Source organism: Anomaloglossus baeobatrachus, chromosome 1, assembly GCF_048569485.1.
Source record: "Anomaloglossus baeobatrachus isolate aAnoBae1 chromosome 1, aAnoBae1.hap1, whole genome shotgun sequence".
NCBI lineage: Eukaryota > Metazoa > Chordata > Amphibia > Anura > Aromobatidae > Anomaloglossus > Anomaloglossus baeobatrachus.
In genome coordinates this window covers 753325125-753345793 of record NC_134353.1, presented here as the reverse complement: position 1 = coordinate 753345793, position 20669 = coordinate 753325125, and the positions used below count along the sequence as shown (strand labels likewise).

The 20669-nt window shown below is 44.9% G+C and overlaps 1 protein-coding gene across 2 annotated transcripts in view; it reads left to right on the top strand.

The window, feature by feature from the left end:
• Window positions 1-20669, top strand: part of HECTD4 (HECT domain E3 ubiquitin protein ligase 4) — a 366009-nt gene that overhangs the window by 201732 nt on the left and 143608 nt on the right. For both annotated transcript variants that reach the window (XM_075323933.1, XM_075323925.1), the window contains exons 35-37: window positions 3212-3365; window positions 3757-4037; window positions 6166-6355. In XM_075323933.1, the coding sequence (XP_075180048.1) occupies window positions 3212-3365; window positions 3757-4037; window positions 6166-6355 (625 nt within the window). The remainder of the gene's footprint in view (window positions 1-3211; window positions 3366-3756; window positions 4038-6165; window positions 6356-20669) is intronic.

Below are 20669 nucleotides of genomic sequence, written 5' to 3'. Positions count from 1 at the left end.
ATGTGACTCTACAATTTTCAGAGTCATGAAAATAAAGAAAACTCTTTGAATGAGATGTGTCCAAACTTTTGGTCTGTACTGTATGTGCAGATATTAGTGGTGTTCATTTAGATATGTAATATTTGCTCATGATATAACCTATAAATATAATTTTTGTATTGTTTTTATAACTAATTTGTGCTATATTTGCTTTCTTGTGGGATCAGACCAGACTTTTTTCTATTTTTTTTGCTCATTACACATATCTCTGAATCTCCAGCACCGTTTTCCCAGTTACTTGTTCACTGGTTTTATTACTTTAGTCTTTTTTTTATAAGTTTTAAATCTATAGAGACGTAGAGCCATATAATCACCAAAGAGGTAGAGTAAAAAGTATATGTTTTATTAATCTTTAATGCAGACAGACCAAAGAAATACAGGCATAGTGAAAGTACATGGTGCAGGACTGCGAACCAGCTAAGGTGCCAAAACCAATGTCAAAATCTTTAGGTGGAGGATTACACCTCCATTAGGGTGTGTAGATAAATGGTGCTCAGCCTAGAGTAGTAAAGTCCATCCATCTAGTATAAAACAATATGACAATATGACACACTCCTCCACCCCCTCCCTTCCGAAATTGGGGAGGTGTGTGTGTGCGTGTGTGCGTGTGTGCGTGTGTGTAGCGGACTTATAGTTCTGATGTATCTGGCTCAGTGTGGAGGTAGGAGCAGGTCACAGGAGGTAAGAGCTGGCACTGGGTTTTACAGTGTGCTTGCTAATAAAGAAAATAAACATTCACTGTTCTCGACACTTATAATTCTGCCCTCTTGTCCGCAATGAAGCTGGTGCCAAAAGGTGGGTGGGATTTTTAGCTTTGGAAGCAGTGAATATTCATTCTCTTTAATAGTGGGCACAACCCAGCTGCCGCTACCTGAAGAGGGCACTGCATCCAGAAGAGGACCTGTGCACAGGAGGAGTAGAGATGGGGAGTATAAACCTTTTTTGTATGCATCATTATGGGAGGCATATACACACCAGGATGGACCCATGATTGGGGACATATGTACCAGGTTGGAGATCATATACAGTCATATGAAAAAGTTTGGGCACCCCTATTAATGTTAACCTTTTTTCTTTATAACAATTTGGATTTTTGCAACAGCTATTTCTGTTTCATAGATCTAATAACTAATGGACTGAGTAATATTTCTGAATTGAAATGAGATTTATTGTACTAACAGAAAATGTGCAATCCACATTTAAACAAAATTTGACCGGTGCAAAAGTATGGGCACCTCAACATAAAAGTGACATTAATATTTTGTAGATCCTCCTTTTGCAAAAATAACAGCCTCTAGTCGCTTCCTGTAGCTTTTAATGAGTTCCTGGATCCTGGATGAAGGTACATTTGACCATTCCTGTTTACAAAACAATTCCAGTTCAGTTAAGTTTGATGGTCGCCGAGCATGGACAGCACGGTTCAAATCATCCCACAGATTTTCAATGATATTCAGGTCTGGGGACTGGGATGGCCCTTCCAGAAGATTGTAATTGTTCCTCTGCATGATTGGCTGAGTAGATTTGGAGCGGTGTTTTGGATCATTGTCTTGCTGAAATATCCATCCCCTGCGTAACTTCAACTTCATCACTGATTCTTGCACATTATTGTCTGTATCTGCTGATACTGAGTTGAATCCATGCGACCCTCAACTTTAACAAGATTCCTGGTGCCGCAATTGGCCACACAGCCCCAAAGCATGATGTAACCTCAACCAAATTTTACTGTGGGTAGCAAGTGCTTTTCTTGGAATGACGTGTTTTTTTGCCTCCATGCATAACGCCTTTTTGTATGACCAAACAACTCAATCTTTGTTTCATCAGTCCACAGGACCTTCTTCCAAAATGTAACTGGCTTGTCCAAATGTGCTTTTTCATACCTCAGGCGACTCTGTTTGTGGCGTGCTTGCAGAAACTGCTTCTTTCGCATCACTGTCCCATACAGCTTATCCTTGTGCAACGTGCACTGTATTGTTGACCGATGCACATTGACACCATCTGCAGCAAGATGAAGCTGCAAGTCTTTGGAGGTGGTCTGTGGATTGTCCTTGACTGTTCTCACCATTCTTCTTCTCTGCCTTTCTGATATTTTTCTTGGCCTGCCACTTCTGGGCTTAACAAGAACTGTACCTGTGTTCTTCCATTTCCCTACTATGTTCCTCAGGGTGCCCATACTTTTGCACCGGTCAAGTTTAGTTTAAATACGGATTGCACATTTTCTGTTAGTACAATAAACCTCATTTCAATCCATAAATATTACTCAGTCCATCAGTTATTAGATATATGAAACTGAAATAGCTGTTGCAAAAACCCAAATTGTTATAAAGAAAAAAGGTTAACATTAATAGGGGTGCCCAAACTTTTTCATATGACTGTATACCAGGGTGGAGGATCATTTTATACCAGGATGGTGGATATGTACACCATGATGTGGGACACATATACCTGGAAGGGGCCAGGATGGACGGGACATGAGTACAGAATTGGGGGGACATTAACACTGTGTCGTGACCACATTTTGTGCTTAAAATTGTTTTCTGCCTATTTTCCTCCTATAAAACCTATGCCCATTTTACACTCCGGTGTGTATTATAGTCTGAAACATACTGTAATCTGTCTTTGGAATGAATGTGAATCTCCTTATATCTCAGCAATTCTGGCTCCTCCATTTATTAGATGGGCTGGTGCCACATCTTGTGGGAGTCACACCAAAATGATGATAGGATGTCATCACAGCTAATCAAGAGGAGTTGGGAACTCATGAACGTAAGGAGATTCACAGTACTGACCTGGCTGGTGGATCAGACTCTTGCAAATTGATTCTCTCGTGTCTAGTATTAACTGCTAAGGATTAACCCCACAAAACCTGACATTGTGAAGATTTTTGCCTAATTATCACAGTTTGGCCTTGTCAAAATCACTTGCATCCTTACATTTGCCAATCTTAACTGACGTTTCTTCTATCACAGCTGCAAAAACAGACTGCTGACTCCTTAGTGCCACTCACTAGATGATTATTGTTATTCACTTTATCTATCAGTAGTGTTAATGTTCTGGCTCATAGGTCTTTTTATATATCTTGTTGTATATTTTCTCATTTATTTTATATTTATTCACAAAAATGACTACTGTGAATGTCATTGACTATTTTTTTTGTTGCGGACACCATTTGAAGGAGGATCTACAGAGGCAGTACATTCGGGTTTGGCTAGACAAGTGTCTACTCTTCTCACCAACCATCTGGCACGAGCCACTGAGTGCTGTGGTAACCAGGCTGCTGGGAATGATGCACTCCAAGACGTCCTGAGCCTCCTTAATGATCTGTCTAGGTAATGGATCAGATAAAGATGGATCTTCACCTTATGAAATAAAATTTAGAGAGTCATTGTTGTTTTGCCAAATATTGCAAACGTCTAGCCATAGTATGGGCAAAGTTAGCAGACTGATATAGAAACAAAGAATGCATTTATTCTCACTTATAAGACCCCTTTTCTCCTTTCTTCCTCATTACCTCTCATTTCACTGATAAAATCTGTTTTAAAGGGAATTCATAATCAGAAAATGACCTATTGTTTCTATAATGTTTTTGTGTTTAAATGTTTTAATTTTTGGCAAGTCATGAAGGCAATTAAATAGAGACAGTGTATTGAGAAAAAAGTTGGATGTTTGTTACATGAATCATTTATTACTGGCACTAATTGTAACAATTTTTTTACTCAGGAGTCAAATAGGTAAAGCAATACTGAGCCAGCCGGCTTGTGTCTCCAAGCTTCTCTCACTGCTGCTGGATCAACGCCCGTCCCCAAAGCTTGTGCTCATAATCCTCCAGCTGTGCCGCGCCGCTCTGCCTCTCATGAGTGTGGAAGATTGTGGCAATGTGGAGCTTCCACCATGGAGCTACTCTGTGCCATCTCTTAACAGCGATCAAGAAGATCCTAGTGACCCAGCTTCAAAAATTGCATCACTGTTATTGGCAAAACTGGCAGATTATGTGGTACCAGGTATGTTCGGACTATATTAGAGGAGTGATGTACATGGTGGGGTTAAATGGAACCTGTCAGCAGATTTGGGGCCTATAAGCTGCGGCCACCACCACTGGGCTCTTATATACAGCATTCTAACATGCTGTATATAAGATCCCAGGCCGCTGTGTAGAACATAAAAAACACTTTATAATACTCACCTAGGAGGTCGCTCCGGTGCAGACTGGTCAAATGGGTGGTACCATTCTCCGGTGCCAGCGCCTCCTCTTTCCTCCTCTTCTTCTGAAGCCGGGATGCATCACGCGTCCTACGTCATACACATTCGCCGGCACTGAGGTCCTGCGTAGGCGAACTTTGATCTGCCCTGCTCAGGACATAGGACGCGTCATGCACGCCAACTTCAGAAGAAGGAAGACCAAGATTGCCGAAAGAGGAGGCACCGGAGAACGGAGACACCCATCCGACCAGTCTGCACTGGAGCGAGCAACCTTCTAGTTGAGTATTATAAAGTGTTTTATTTTCTACACAGCGCCTGGGCTCTTATATACAGCATGTTAGAATGCTGTATATAAGAGCCACTGGTGGTGGCAGTAGCTTATAGGCCCCAAATCTGGTGACAGGTTCCCTTTAAGTGTTAAAATGCTGATTATAGCTATGACATCCAAACAGATATCTTCAGATCACATAAACTATGACAATGAACATAATAATGATCAGTGTAAAGTAATAAAGTGAGCAGCGGCTGAATAGCAGCCAATTAGCTTGCTCGAGAGACCCGGTGCCGACATTGCTTAACCGCGCCTGTACTGTAAGGCGTTTTGGAAGGAGTTGGCCTAGTATTAGACAATACCTTTTAATATTTAGCTGTTATTAGCTACTGTTATGGCCGAAAGTGTTGGCACGCTTGATAATGTTTAAGAAAATGAAGTATTTCTCCCAGAAAGTTATTGCAATTATGTGTTTTGTTTTATAGAAATGTTTATTTCACTTTGTGTACTACTGGACCAACACAAAAAAAACAGAGGGAAAAAAAAGGCATAATTTCACACAAGACTCCAAAATTGGCTGGACATAATTGTTAGCACCCTAAACTTAATATTTGGTTGCACAACCTTTAGAATAAATAACTGCAATCAATTGCTTAGTATAACCATCAACAAGCTTCTTACACCTCAACTGGAATTTTGAACCATTCTTCTCATACTGCTCCAAGTCTCAGGTCTCTCATATTTGAAGGCAGCCTTCTTCTAACAGCAATTATAAGATCTCTCCACAGGTGTTCAATGGGAGTTAGATTCGGACTCATTGCTGCCACTTCAGAACTCTATAGCGCTTTTGTTGCCATCCTTTCTGGGGGCTTCTTTAAGTATGTTTGGGGTCATTGTCCTGCTGGAGACCCATGACCTAGGACGTAAACCGAGCTTTCTGACAGTGGGCACTATGTTGCGACCGAAAATCCTTCGGTAATCTTCAGATTTCATGATCACTTGCGCACAGTGAAGGCACCCAGAGGCAGCAAAACCACCCCAAAACATCTTTGAACCTTGCCTATATTTGATTGTAGGCACTGTGATCTTTTCTTTTCAAGTTAATTGGTCTGCTAAGCCATCATCTGGACTATCCTGCCTTGCAGCTTTTCATCATTTTTTTTCTCTGCCATACGCATCCAGGGAGATTAGCTAACGTGCTATCAACAATCTCAAGTCCTCTACTTTTTTCTGTTCTCTATACTTTGCATGAGTCTACGTCTCCCCTTTCTATCTGGTTTCAGGTGTGATTTTCATATTGCCCACACCTGTTACTTTCAATAGGTGAGGGTGAGTTTGAACGAGCATCACATGATTGAAACAAAGTTGTTTACTCACAAATTCAAGTTTTGAAAGGTGCAAACAATTTTGTACGGCCCATTTTTTTTTTTTTTTTTTTTGGATTTGTGTGAAATTTACTTTTTTTTTTTTTTTTGTGATGTTCCAATACACACAAAGGAAATAATAATGTGTATGACAAAACATGTTTAATTACAATAATTTTTTGGAGAAATACTTTATTTTCTGGAACAATTTCAAGGATGGCAACTTGGCCATGACTGTATAACCGACACTTATGACTTCTTTATCTTTGGTCACTGTGCTTCCTTGTGTCGCAGGTTGTCAGACAGTTCTCTCCCCCACTGCCTCTGACCCAGACAGCAGTTTATCAAAAAACAGTCCTAAGGGCTCTCAGAAGGGCGATAAAGATACTGGAGAAGAGAGTGAAGCCGTGGACGGGAAACTTTCAATTTTTATTCACAAACGGGAAGATCAGTCATCTCATGAAGTCCTGCAGCCTTTGCTAAGGTACAACATGGAGTACAAGGAGGAAAATGTTTTATTTTATGCATTCAATACGTTGTCATGAGATTGTAACAGAGAACGATTACCACACTTCTCTCTCGGAATAATATATGCCATTTGGTTTTTTTTTCCACTTTATTCTGCACCTGACTTAAATAAGTGATTAAAATATGCACTTTATGAGGTTTTTTTGGTCATTCCAGAAAATATTTAGTTTTTCTTTTATACCATTGCACAAACATTCAGAATAAACAGTAACGAGGCTAAAAAGGCAACCCCAAAACAATGCTACATCATACTGTCTATACATTTGTAATAAATCATCTCTAAGCAGGATGCTAATAAAGACTATTCATGCAGAAATTTGAATGTTCAATCTACGAAAGGTATGTGTGTTATTGTCATATGCCCAGAATAGCTATACATATGTCTAACTACAAAAAGGAGCGATCAAAGAGGGCACAATATACCTGAGGACATATTTGCATGTAAACCAGGATACCGTGGTTTCATTATTGCTAGCATCATAAGGAAAGGAGAAGGAGGAAAGCATTAAAGTTAGCAGGGAGGCCTGCTCTTTCGGGCTGTAGGTAGGGAGTGAAGCACATGAGCCTCATGGACGGCAGTGGCGGATACAGGCAGGATACAAGTTAATTTTCTCCGGGCAGGGCAGACGGGCCTGAATGTAGCGCTATTTAGGCTAGTTTACACATCCGGCTTTTCGCCGGATTCGGCGGACTCCAGTACAGTGGGATACAGTACAATGGCGGCGTGGCAACTTCCGGGTCACATGCTGTCATGTGACCGGAGCATGTGACCCGGACGTGGCCGCGATGCCATTGTACTGTATACATTGTACTGGAGTGCGCCGAATCCGGCAAACCGTCGAAAAGCCGAATGTGTGCAACTAGCCTTACCTGCAGATTTAACCCTATATCTGAAGGTAAATGATGCTTCTGGACATGATTGGTTTCCTTTTAAGAGCTCTGTTGAAAAAGCAATTGAAGGGGCGTGGCCTGCTGAGGACGATGTAGGGCACAGGGAGAGTGCTCTGAGAGCCATTCATATATATCAACTTATAAAGCTATACTGAGGAAAAAAAATTCAAGACCATATACGAGTATATATAATTTTATTCAGTATATTTGTTGGAACATTTTGAGACCTTTATTGACCTTTTTGGTGCTGAAAAAAATAATTACGGAAGAGGAATTTTGTCAGTTCTGAGGAGCAGCACTTCTGAGAGACTTTGAGGAGATTCAGAAGGAGAGATATAACTAATTAATTAAAAACGGCTGTTTGAGGAGATAAGGTGATGTGGGACAAATGTAAGTACTAAACATAGAAAATCAACTAAACATTGGTCATTATCTAAAAAAAACAAAACATTTTAGTCAAAGATCTCTCAGGGAAATTTGACACCTGAGTGAAGAGGTCTATGTGCCGTTTCCATGACAACTCCTCAGTGAATTTCTGTCAGCTCAGCATAAGGCTCATTGAAGTATTTCTCTATCGTTTCATTGGGGGACACAGGACCATGGGTTATGCTGCTGTCACTAGGAGGCTGACACTAAGTAAACATAAAAACGTTAGCTCCTCCCTAGCAGTATACACCCCGAGCCGGAGGCGGGCTCAGATCAATTTTAGCTTAGTGTCGTAGGAGGCTGATGTGGGCCGTCTCGGCCCCCCTCAGCCATGTATGTTTTTGCGCTTTTTTCTTTTATTTCGGCGCCGCTCATCACTCTCATACCTGTCGTCTTTTTCTCTGCAGGTATTCGCTTCACTCATCCTCAGCAGCCCTTTGGGTACCACTCCCCAGGGTCGCAGGGGCTTGAGACTTCGGGCCCTCTCCCCCGTCCGTCCCCGTGGTACCACTCCCGGGGGTGCGCGTGTGGGCAGGTTGTTTTGTGGGCACCCCTGATTCGCCCTGCGGTATCACCCCAAAGGGCGTACAGGGGAGTACAGCAGGGATGGAACCTCCGCAGCGTGTGTAATAGATGGGGCCCTGTCACGCTGCCTTCTCCTGAAAGGGGGCTACTACCCCCATCATGATGTCCACTACCCTGCCTCAGCACGCTCTCCCCCGGAGCCTTCCTGGACGAGCAGCGCTGTACACAGGCAGGGCCAGGGAGCCCTGCCTGCGCCGCATCCATCGCTGGGCCGGCGCCGCCGATTGCAGGTAGGACCGACCTTTCCTTCACTTTCCCCCGGCCCTCTCCATAAATTTAGTCCCCGGTCTCGGCCTAGTCGCTCCTGCGTCCTAGCCACGCCCCCGCTGCAGCGCTATTGGCCGCCGGTCGTCTCCCTCTGTATCCTCCCACTGCTCTGCCTCCTGGCTGATGGTGGGGGCTGTGAATCCTCCGGTTTTTCGCGCCGGAATCCTGCTCCTCCCCCAGCCTCCTCCAGCGTCCCCTCGCCATTTTAGCCTGCCTCTGGTCCCCTGAGGCTGCAGCGCGCCGGCGTTCTGACTCTTCTGGCCAGCTCTCCTGGACTTCCCCTTCTGGACTGGTGGGCAGCACGCAGGACCTGGGTAAGCTCTGCTCCTAAGGAGTAGCCCTCACTAGGCAGCATTCTCTGAGTTTAGGGACGAGTTAACCCTCTCCTGTCTCCTTCCTAGCAGCCACCAGGGAGAGTACCTGTTTTCACCATGCCTAAGGCTAAGCCCACCCAATCCAAGCAGGCCCCCTTTGCACTATTTTTTGCATGCTCCTCCTGCAAGTCCAAGTTTTCCCAGGGTCAGGACGCCCCACTATGCTCCGTCTGTTCTACAGACGCGCAGCCTCCGCAGGACTCCGCGGCCGACGCTTCTGATACCGCAGACGCCACAGCGCCATTTGCTGCAGGGCCCTGCGTCCCGCCCCCCCCCCGACTGGCTAGCGTCCCTGTCCCAGTCCGTAGATTCCCTCTCTGAGGCTTCTCGGACCATCGCGCAAGCTCTGCGCCTGCTGCCGTCGCTCGCCCAGATTCCCGCAGACCCGGCGCAATCGCCTCCGGAGCAGGTGAGCCCCGTTGCAGGGTCCTCCTCTGCTGCTCAGAAACGGACCCGCCAGGTCTCGTCCTCAGACTCTTCCCAGGTTTCACCTTCATCCCCAGGTCCAGACCGTCAGTCCTCCAGGAAAGCTTCTGACTGCTCCGATGATGATTCCGATGCGGCACCCCTGCAGGACTCAGAGCAGGCGGCTGATGTTCGGCGCATGGTGAATAGCCTGATAGAAGCAGTAAACCAGACCTTGAAGGTACAGGTGGACCCCGTCTCCTCCCAGAGCACCCAGGTCTCGTTTAAGCGGGTGAAGCGGGCCCAGAACACATTCAGCGGACATCCAGAATTCGCTGAGTTACTGCGCAGCCACAGGCAACAGCCGGACAGGGTATTTACCAGCGGTAAGTCCATCGATTTGCATTATCCCTTTCCTGAGGGTCTTCGAAAGGATTGGGCAGGCTCCCCTGTGGTCGACCCCCCCAATCTCCCGCCTGTCTTCTCACACAGTCCTTCCACTCACTAACGGTACGTCTCTCAAGGACCCTACGGACCGTACTATTGACAGGTTGGCCCGTTCCGCCTTCGAGGCAGCGGGCACATCCCTCTCCCCGGCCTTTGCCTCGGTTTGGGTTGCGAAGGCCCTGATGTCCTGGGCGGACACGCTACGCTGCGGTCTCCGCGCCATTCCTGCCAATCCGGACCTGGTTCCCATCGCCTCGCAGATTTCCCTCACGGGTGAGTACTTGCTCAATGCAGCCCTGGCGTCTGCAAGTTGCGCGACTCAGGCCGCCAGCAACAATGTGGCCATCCGTCGAGCCCTTTGGCTCCGGTCCTGGAACGCGGATGCGGCCTCTAAGAAGTCACTAACTTCCCTGCCCTTCCTAGGGGAGCGTCTCTTCGGAGATAGGCTGGACCAGTTGATCTCCGATGCAACGGGAGGAAAGAGTACAGCTCTCCCCCAATTGCGCCCCAAGCGCTTCCAGAATCGGCGCCCCACCGCTCGTTTCCGGCCCTTTCGCAGCTTCAACTCCAATCCCCAGCCGCGGAAAAGCCGCTCTCCTCCGAGAGACAGGAAGACCCCGTCATTCAAGACCAATCCCGCCTGGCGTTCACGCCCCCGCCAGCCCACGAGATCCTCTTCTGGTTACCGCCGACGTTCCTCCAAGTGACTCGCGGTCGGCGCGCAACAGCGCCAGACTTGTGGGAGGGCGTCTGTCTCGTTTTCAGCATGTGTGGATCCCCCTGACCGCCGATGCCTGGGTCAGAGAGATCATCACATCAGGCTACAAAATAGAATTCGAAGCAAAGCCACCGAGACGTTTTTTCCTATCTCGTCCTCCCGAGTCTCCCGCGCGGGCTCGCGCGTTCTTTCACTCCATAGACTCCCTCCTCCGAGCCGGAGTTGTGGTACCAGTCCCTCCCACAGAGCGTTTCAAGGGGTTCTATTCCAACCTTTTCGTGGTCCCCAAAAAGGACGGCTCTGTCCGTCCCGTCCTCGACCTAAAGCTTCTAAACAGGTCGGTGAGGCCTCGGCCGTTTCGAATGGAGTCACTCCGGTCCGTCATCGCGTCCATGGAGGTAGGCGAATTCCTGGCATCGCTGGATATTCAAGACGCCTATCTTCACGTCCCGATAGCCACCTCTCACCAACAGTTCCTCCGCTTTTGCGATAGCGGAAGATCACTTCCAGTTCACGGCTCTTCCCTTCGGCCTCGCATCCGCACCCAGGGTCTTTACGAAGATCATGGCTGCCGCCATGTCCGTCCTGCATTCCAGGGGTGTCATGGTTATCCCGTACTTGGACGATATGTTGATAAAGGGCTCTTCCTTCGAGGACTGTCGTCTTGGGGTTCAGGTCACGATCGACACCCTTTCACGGTTAGGGTGGCTGATAAATCGGAAGAAGTCCTCTCTGACCCCGGCCCGTCGGATCACCTTTTTAGGCATGGTATTCGATACCATCCAAGGGCGAGTTTTCCTCACACAGGAGAAGATGTCCTCCCTACAACGAGGCCTCCGCGCTCTCCGGCGTCAGCGCCAAGTTTCCATCAGGTTCGGCATGCGAGTCCTCGGTCGTATGGTGGCGGCGATGGAAGCGGTACCCTTTGCACAGTTCCATCTCCGGCCCCTCCAGCTGGCCTTGCTGAAGAAGTGGGACAGATCTCCCTTTTCTCTGGACCGCAGGTTTCATCTTTCGCCGGAGACCCGCCACTCCCTCCGTTGGTGGCTCAATCAACGCAACCTCGCATCAGGAAGGTCTTTCCTCCCGCTCCACTGGAAGATAGTGACCACCGACGCCAGTCTCCAGGGCTGGGGAGCAGTGTTTCGGCATCACACAGCGCAGGGCCGATGGTCACCGAGGGAGAGTTGTCTCCAGATCAACATTTTGGAGATAAGAGCCATCCGGCTAGCCTTGCAGCAGTTTCGGCACCTAGTACAGGGTTGCCCGGCCAGGATCCAGTCGGACAATGCGACGGCGGTGGCGTACATCAACCACCAAGGCGGCACAAGAAGTGTCGGGGCAATGCGAGAAGTCAAGAAGATTTTGCACTGGGCCGAGTGTCATCACTCCCTGATCTCAGCGGTTCACATCCCAGGCGTGGACAATTGGGCGGCGGACTTCCTCAGCAGGGAAGGCCTCGCCTCCGGAGAATGGTCCCTCAACCGGGAAGTCTTCAACCAGATCTGCGACAGATGGGGAGTTCCGGACGTGGACCTAATGGCCTCCCGGTTCAACCGTCAGGTTCCGCAGTTTGTAGCACGGTGCCGCGACCGCTTGGCTTTAGGAGTCGACGCCCTCACCCTGTCATGGAGCCAGTTCAGTCTCCCGTACATCTTCCCTCCGCTCCCTCTAATTCCGAGGGTCCTCAAGAAGATCAAGGCGGAAGGAATACCGGTCATCCTAGTGGCTCCGGACTGGCCCAGGCGAGCATGGTTCGCGGAACTAACTCAGCTCCTCGCAGACGCTCCGTGGCGCCTTCCAGACCGTCCAGATCTCCTGCAGCAGGGACCTCTTTTCCATCAGAACTCACAGGTCCTAAATTTGACGGCCTGGCCATTGAATCCTGGGTTCTAGCTAAGGCTGGTTTTTCCTCAAGAGTGATTCAGACAATGATTAGGGCCAGGAAGCCATCTTCATCAAGAATATACTACCGCACGTGGAAGGTTTTCTTCAGGTGGTGTGAAGAGCATAATATTTCTTCTCCTCTCGCCTTCTCCCTTCCTTCCCTATTGGCATTCTTGCAGTCAGGCCTAGATGCGGGTCTCTCGCTCGCAACACTAAAGGGCCAGATATCGGCGTTATCAATCCTGTTTCAGAAGCCACTGGCCGCTTGTTCACAGGTTAAGACCTTCATCTAGGGAGTGGCCCACCTGGCACCGCCGTACCGTCGGCCTCTAGAGCCGTGGGACCTTAATCTAGTCCTAGGGTCACTTCAGGGCCCCCCATTCGAGCCCTTGCGAGAATCTTCCCTTTCTCACCTGTCTTGGAAGGTGGTGTTTCTCGTTGCCATCACTTCTATTCGCAGGACGTCAGAGCTGGCAGCTCTCTCTTGTCGTTCCCCCTTTTTGATTTTTCACCAGGACAAAGTGGTTCTCCGGCCAGATCCCGCTTTTCTCCCAAAGGTGGTTTCCCCGTTCCATCTTAACGAAGAAATCGTTCTTCCGTCCTTCTGTACTGGCCTCTCTCACAGCTTGGAGAGGTCCTTGCACACCCTGGACCTAGTGCGTGCACTTAGAATTTATGTCTCCAGAACCGCGCCGTTCCGTAAGTCAGATGGTCTGTTTGTCCTCCCTTCTGGTCCCAAGAGGGGTGAATCGGCATCCAAGGCCACAATTGCCAGATGGATCCGTTCCGCCATATCAGAGGCCTATCGGATTCGGGACAAGTCTCCGCCGCGGGGGGTAAGGGCGCACTCTACCCGTGCAGTGGGAGCCTCTTTGGCGATTAGGCATCAGGCGTCGGCCGACCAGGTCTGCAAGGCCGCCACCTGGTCTAGCCTGCACACCTTTACTAGGTTCTACCAGGTTCACACCCAAGCATCGGCAGATGCTAGTTTTGGGAGAAAGGTCTTGCAGGCAGCAGTTGCACACCTGTAATAGGGTGGCAGCATTCAATTATAGTGCAAGCCCGCCGAGGGAGGTTGTTGTTTTCTTCCTATCTGCGGGTTTTCGGTATTCCCACCCAGGGACTGCTTTTGGACGTCCCATGGTCCTGTGTCCCCCAATGAAACGATAGAGAAAGTAGGATTTTTGTGTACTCACCGTAAAATCTCTTTCTCTGAGTCTTCATTGGGGGACACAGCACCCACCCTGCTTGGTTTTTTGGTTGTTCAATTGCATTTGCCTGCTATTTTTCAGCGGTCTTATGTTCATAGACCTCTTGTTTGCACGGCTGCATTGTTTTAGTTACAACTTGTTTTTATGTATGGTGATTCTGGTACTCCTCCTACTGCTTGTGCACCAACTGATCTGAGCCCGCCTCCGGCTCGGGGTGTATACTGCTAGGGAGGAGCTAACTTTTTTATGTTTACTTAGTGTCAGCCTCCTAGTGACAGCAGCATAACCCATGGTCCTGTGTCCCCCAATGAAGACTCAGAGAAAGAGATTTTACGGTGAGTACACAAAAAGCCTACTTTCTTTACTAAAACAGGAGTTGAAGTTAATAAAGACATAGACAAGAGTAGCGAACTTAAGATCTCACAAAAGCCACATTTATTGACTTATTCTATAAAAAAAAACCTAATACTGAGCGTCTAGTTCTGAGTTCAGGGGAGTAGTGCAGACTGTTGAAACTATTTTTGCTAAGCAAGTATTGACCGCTGAATACGTGGCCAGTGACAAAAGTGAAATAGATCTGGTGTGTATTGGTGGTTTTTGAGTAAATCGGGAGCAAGAATTAAAAGCTGTCAATGTTTCATTGGACCCAGTTGCAAGTTAGTTAGTTACTTAGGTTGAAAAAAAGACCTAGGTCCATCTAGTTCAACCTTCCTCCACCAGTTCAACATTTGGTCACCAAGTCATTTATAACCAACAATAACAAGTGTTTCAATAGTAAATATAATCTGCCCACATTTGCTGGAATAGATATAGAGATATAAGTAGGAGATAGACAGTAGCCGAGTCAAATCATAAAACAAAATGAGCGACAAATCCTTAAGACAAGGTAATGTAGGTAAACCTCAAAAAATTCATACTAAGTATTTAGGTTCCTCAACTTCACAAGTTGTAGAAACAAAAGGAACACATGTTAAAAAGGATGAAACAACTAACTCTTCCAATAATTTTGGAAAATTAAGTTATACAAAACCTACTGAACATACTCTTCTGATATCCAAAAATTCACAGGATTGTAAAGTCTCCACTATGGATACTACTCCAGCTGGTACCAATGCAAAAAGGAAAGGGCCAGCTAGCGATTCTGACTCACAAGACTCTCCTATTCATAGTCCAGATAAGACTCGACCTAGAATTGATATCTCTAGAAACATGGATGAAATAAAACATTCTAATTCATCAAATACAGAAATAACAAGGATCAATTGCTCAGACCCTTACGTCAATGAGCTTATTAACCCTTTCACGACCGGCCGATTTTTCGCTTTCCGTTTTTTTTTTTCGCCATTCTTTTTCTGAGAGACGTAACTTTTTTATTTTTCAGTCAATATGGTCATGTGAGGGCTCATTTTTTGCGGAACGAGCTGTACTTTTAAATGAAACCATCAGTTTTACCATATTGTGTACTAGAAAATGGCAAAAAAATTCCAAATGCTGAAAAATTGCAAAAAAAGTGCGATAGCACTATGGTTTTTGAGATATTTTATTCACTGTGTTCACTATATGGTAAAACTGATGTGTGGGTGTGATGCCTCAGGTCAGTGCGAGTTCGTAGACACCAAACATGTATAGGTTTACTTTTATATAAGGGGTTAAAAAAAAATCGGAAGTTTGTCCGAAAAAAGTGGCGCACGTTTTACGCCATATTCCGTGACCCGTAGCGTTCTCATTTTTCGGGATCTTAGGCTCAATGACGGCTTATTTTTTGCGTCTCGAGCTGACGTTTTTAACGGTACCATTTTTGCGCAGATGCTACGTTTTGATCGCCTCTTATTGCATTTTGCGCAAAAGTTGTGGCGACAAAAAAACGTCGTTTTGGCGTTTGGAATTTTTTTGCCGCTACGCCGTTTACTGATCAGATTAATTGATTTTATATTTTGATAGATCGGGCGTTTCTGAACGCGGCGATACCAAATGTGTGTATATTTTTTATTTTTTTAACCCTTTAATTTTCAATGGGGCGAATGGGGGGTGATTTGAACTTTTAGGTTTTTTTGTTTTTTTTTAATTTTTTAAAACTTATTTTTTTACTTTTTTTTTTTATTTTACTAGTCCCCCTAGGGGGCTATTGCGATCAGCATTCCGATCGCTCTGCAGTATCTGCTGATCACAGCTGGAAGGCTGTAAACAGCAGATACGCTGTCTTTCTCTTTTGCTGTGCCCCGGGCACAGCGAAAGTGAAACCAATTCATGTGTAGTACAGGAGTCATCACATGACCCTGTACTACCATGACAACTATCGGGAGTCACGTGATCGCGTCACGTGACTTCCGGTTTCGGCGGTAAGTAAAACTTTACCGCGATTGCGCTTATAATGGCGCTGTCATGTATTGACAGCGCCATATAAGGGGTTAATCGGCACGAGCAGATAACGATTCTGCTCGTGCCTAGCAGGCACACATCTCAGCTGTGAAAATCAGCTGAGATGTGTGCCGATCGCGGCATGCTGCCGCCGGAGGACCGCGGGCAGTAAGATTATGTCATTTAGGACGTAATTTTACGGCCCGCGGTCGTTAAGGGGTTAAAGCATTCAACCACAATTTAATGTTATCAATGTACAAACAAACTAAGGTTTTACAGGACACGGTACAACAATTAAATGGCAGAATAAATGCAAATGAGGTCAAAATTAATAAGGTGGAAGAAAAAACAAACTCCCTGGAAAAATATCAACTTGATCTAAAAAGACATTTGTTACCTCCAACAGAAACTTTCAGTCCTCAAAGACAGGAGTAGGAGGAATAATGTTAAACTTAGAGGTATACCTGAAAGTGTTCCATCCAATAAAAACTCTCAGACTATGTTAAGAATCTTCTTCTAAAGAATTTTCCATTTGCATTGGATCTGGAGTTGACAATTGACCGTATCCATCGTTTCCAGGACCATCTTTTATTGCTGAAGAAACCCCAAGAGATACTATTTTTACGTCTGCATTTTTTTGGTACCAAAGAAAGACTTTTAAAATTCATGAGCGAAAGTAAAACCCTTCCATCTCCATATCATCTGATTAAAGTATTCAGTGATCTTTCCAAAAACACAATGTCTCTTAGAAAGTCATTTTCATCTGTTACCAGCATAGTAAGACAAAAAGGTATTGCTTATAGATGGGGCTTCCCTACAAAATTGTTAATTTATCAAAATGGAAAAACCATACCGATTTTCACTCCTGAAGAGGGCACGAAGTTTCTTTCTTCCTTAGGTAACAGAAGAAATCATGAACAACTCCATCATCAACCCACTTGATTTCACGATTTAAAGTCACTTACTAATGGAGATATTAATTCCAATAGTTGTTATGGAGACATTGATCTGAGTCTAACTAAAATCCTCTTTTACCATGGTTGGCTTCATAAACTTTCTTTTCCACAAACTTATTCCCCCCACGAAGAGCTTCCATTGTTAGTGGATACTTTGGGAGATCAGTTTGTTAGTTTAGTTGTTACTACTAATTATCAGATCTTTAATTTCTCAACTGCGGATTATTTGAAAGATTTTGGAACATACTAATCTAAGATTATAAGTTCTTTTCGTGTTCTTTGTACTTGTAAACTTTGTTATAATTCAATGACATAGTTTAAGGTCTTATAGAGTAGCGATTTCTTAAAATAGTAATTATCTCTTACTTTTTGTTTTCAAGAATTTTATTATTAATCTTGCAATAAGAATATTAGCTATTTAGTTATTTCCTACTTTTTATTATAGGTATTCTTTACATTTTTTTTTTTTCTCGCTTTTGTGTCCCTTTCATTATTTTAAGCAGGCTTGCATCTTATGGCTACAAATTTTTTGTCTTTTTTTTTTTTTTTTTAACTATATTTTTATTCAAATTTTTCAATAACATAACACTGGCATAAGCGAATTCAGCATTGTAAATTCAACATTACATTGTCATATTTGATCATCCCAAATTCCATACCAATTTTTAAAATCAATAACCGTAACATGGCAAGATAAAGCAAAGGAAAGCAGCGACCCCTTAACCCATCATTCTTATCATTCCCCCCATTGAACCCTTGTGAACATGGTAATGACATATAATAAAGAAGTCCCACTCAAATCGGTTATTTCCCCCTCTCCTTTTAGTCAGCTTTCGGCCTTTCCTCCCCCACCTCCAAGCCATCCAATGTATCCTTCAATTTTTCAGTATGATACCAGACTGTGTCTTTGAAAGGTGACATAATCCTGACTATCTCCTCCCGAGTACAATAGGCCAGTATGAATTTCTTCCATTTGTTAAAGTGCTGTCGTATTCTATCCGCCCTCCTTTCTGCATCCAATCCTTCTATTTCAAGAAGATGCATGAGCTGACCCAAGATCTCTTCAATCGCGGGGACCCTAGACTCCAACCAATTTTTTAGTATCGCTCTCTTGGCTGCCAGAAGTATCACATGTATAAGTCTGGGTGGGTTAGTCATCTTCCCTTTGGTATCGTTCCCCTCCTCCCAATGGTGAAAAATAGCGAACCCAGGTGAGAGCCGAACTTCAAGACCCCACACCTTTTGTATACAACTTTTGATCTGTGACCATAATGGACTCAAATGGGGGCAGGACCACAACCCGTGAAGGAGATCAGTTCCACTACTCTTACACTTAGGGCAATACGTAATCCTGTCTGGCTTTGTTGCTGATGGAGGGAGATTAAAACCATAAATTGCCTTGTGCATAATTCTAAATTGGGTTTCTCGCCAATTCTCATTTAAAATTGATTTACGAAGAGCATTCCACCCTCCCCTAATTTTTACCCCCATAGACGGGTCCTCAAATTGTTTCTCCCAAGATTTAAATAAACCTTCCGGGTGCTGTCCTATTAATAGATCACGCATGGCTCCATAAAGAAAAGAGATAGATGATGAAGTTATTGAGTTCTTTACCAGACAATCAAAAGAGTTAAATACTACCTCCTGGGTCACATCATGCAACTGAGTCATAATACTATATCTCACTTGGTCATATTGGATTACTTGGTTAGGCCCCAGGCCATACTGCGCTATAATTTCATCTCTACTCAACCATCTAGGTTCTGAGGTGTGCAAGAGATGAGCAACAGTCCTTATACCCCTCACCTTCCACTCTTCAAACAGCTTATTGCTTGTCCCCTGCACAAACTCTGGATTCCCCCATATAGGCAAGTATTTGGATATTTTATGGGGAAGTTTGTAGTTTTTCCTCAACGCCTTCCACGCTGCAATCGTGTCTTTAAATAAGGAAGAGTGCTTGATTTTCACTGGGAGATTAGCCTGCCTAGTATGAAGCAATGCCACCAGATCCCAAGGTTGTGCATAGTCTCTCTCAAGCTCCAACGCTGAATAATGCCTAGAGCCTTTAATCCAATCCAGTATATATCTAGTCAAACAGGCTATATTGTAACCCCGAATGTTCGGCAAACTCAGACCTCCATGAACCTTAGATGCCATCAACTTCTTAAGCCCTATACGAGGGCGTTTCCCCCTCCAAATGAAGTGTGAAAAAGCTCTATTTAGCTGGACAATATCTTTATGCTTGAGAAGCAGGGGAAGTGTTTGAAGATGATACATTAATTTTGATATCGACATCATCTTAATTAGGTGGACTCTACCAATTATGTTCAATGGAAGGTCGTGCCATCTTTTAAGATCTTGCTCTATTTGGCTCAGAAGGGGTGGATAGTTTAGACTATAAAGGGTTGCCGGAACCTTACCTATTTTAACTCCCAGGTATGTGATATATGACTTAGCCACTGTAATTCCTTCAAAAGGGTTCTGCTCCCGTGTTTGAACATTTGTCCCTCCCAGGTATAGGAGCTCGCACTTTGACGCATTAATCTTGAAGCCTGAATACGCTCCAAACTCTCGCAAAATTTGTAAAATCTCGGGGACCTGCTGAGCTGGATTCGAAAGGAAAAGCAAAATGTCATCTGCAAAAAAAGCTGACTGAATTTGTCTATTATTTACAGAAATACCCTGGAAGGTGCTATGTGTAGATAACAATCGTACCAATGGTTCCAGAGCCAGATTAAAAAGTAATGGGGAAAGGGGGCAACCCTGTCTGGTTCCTTTCAGTAACGGAAAAGGGGCTGACAGATATCCTGGAATGTAAACTTGAGCCTTCGGATTTGTGTAAATTTCTCTAATGTAGGTATAAAATGACCCCGAAAAACGCATTTCATCTAGAACTCTATAAAGCCATGACCACTCAATATTGTCAAAGGCTTTCTCGGCATCTATTGTAAGCAAAGCGGGAGATTCTCCTTTCAGAGGCCGAAGGTTAACCCTATCCAGGACAAGAAGAACTTTTCTAATATTTAGTGTCCCTGATCTTTTCTGAATGAAACCGGCCTGTGCTGGGGAAATCAGTTGGGGAAGAATTATAGCTAGACGATTCGCCATAATCTTTGACATTATCTTCATATCTAGGTTGATAAGTGATATGGGCCTATACGAACCCGGCTCCTTCGGGTCCTTCCCCTGTTTAGGGATCAATTTTATATATGCCCGGTTATTATTTTGGAAAGACGCATTACCGTCTAGTATGCTATTATACAGTTCTAGTAATGTAGGTAAGATCTCTTCCTTTACTGTTTTATAGAATTCTCCCGTAAATCCGTCAGGGCCAGGGGCTTTATAATTATGCATGGAGTTGATTGTCCCCAATACTTCTTCCCCCGTAATTTTAGCATTCAGAAAAGTGCGATGCTCTTCTGTGAGTCGAGGTAGTGTCACTTTAGATAAAAGATTATTATCAGGAAATTTGTCTCCCTTTTCCGACGAATAAAGGTTTCTATAATACGTGCCTAAAGTCTCAATTATTGTCTTAGGGTTTTTGTGTATCTCCCCCTTTTGATTTTTTATTTGCATGGGTCCCTGAGTTATAGTCCTATTTTTCGCTAAGTTGGCCAGTATTTTCCCTGCTTTATTTCCAAAGCGATGTAATGTAGCTTCTTGCATTGACCTAGCCATTTGTTCCCGTTTTTCCGCCCACTCATTAAAAGCTCTTTGGGCTATTACCCATCTATCTCTATGGTCC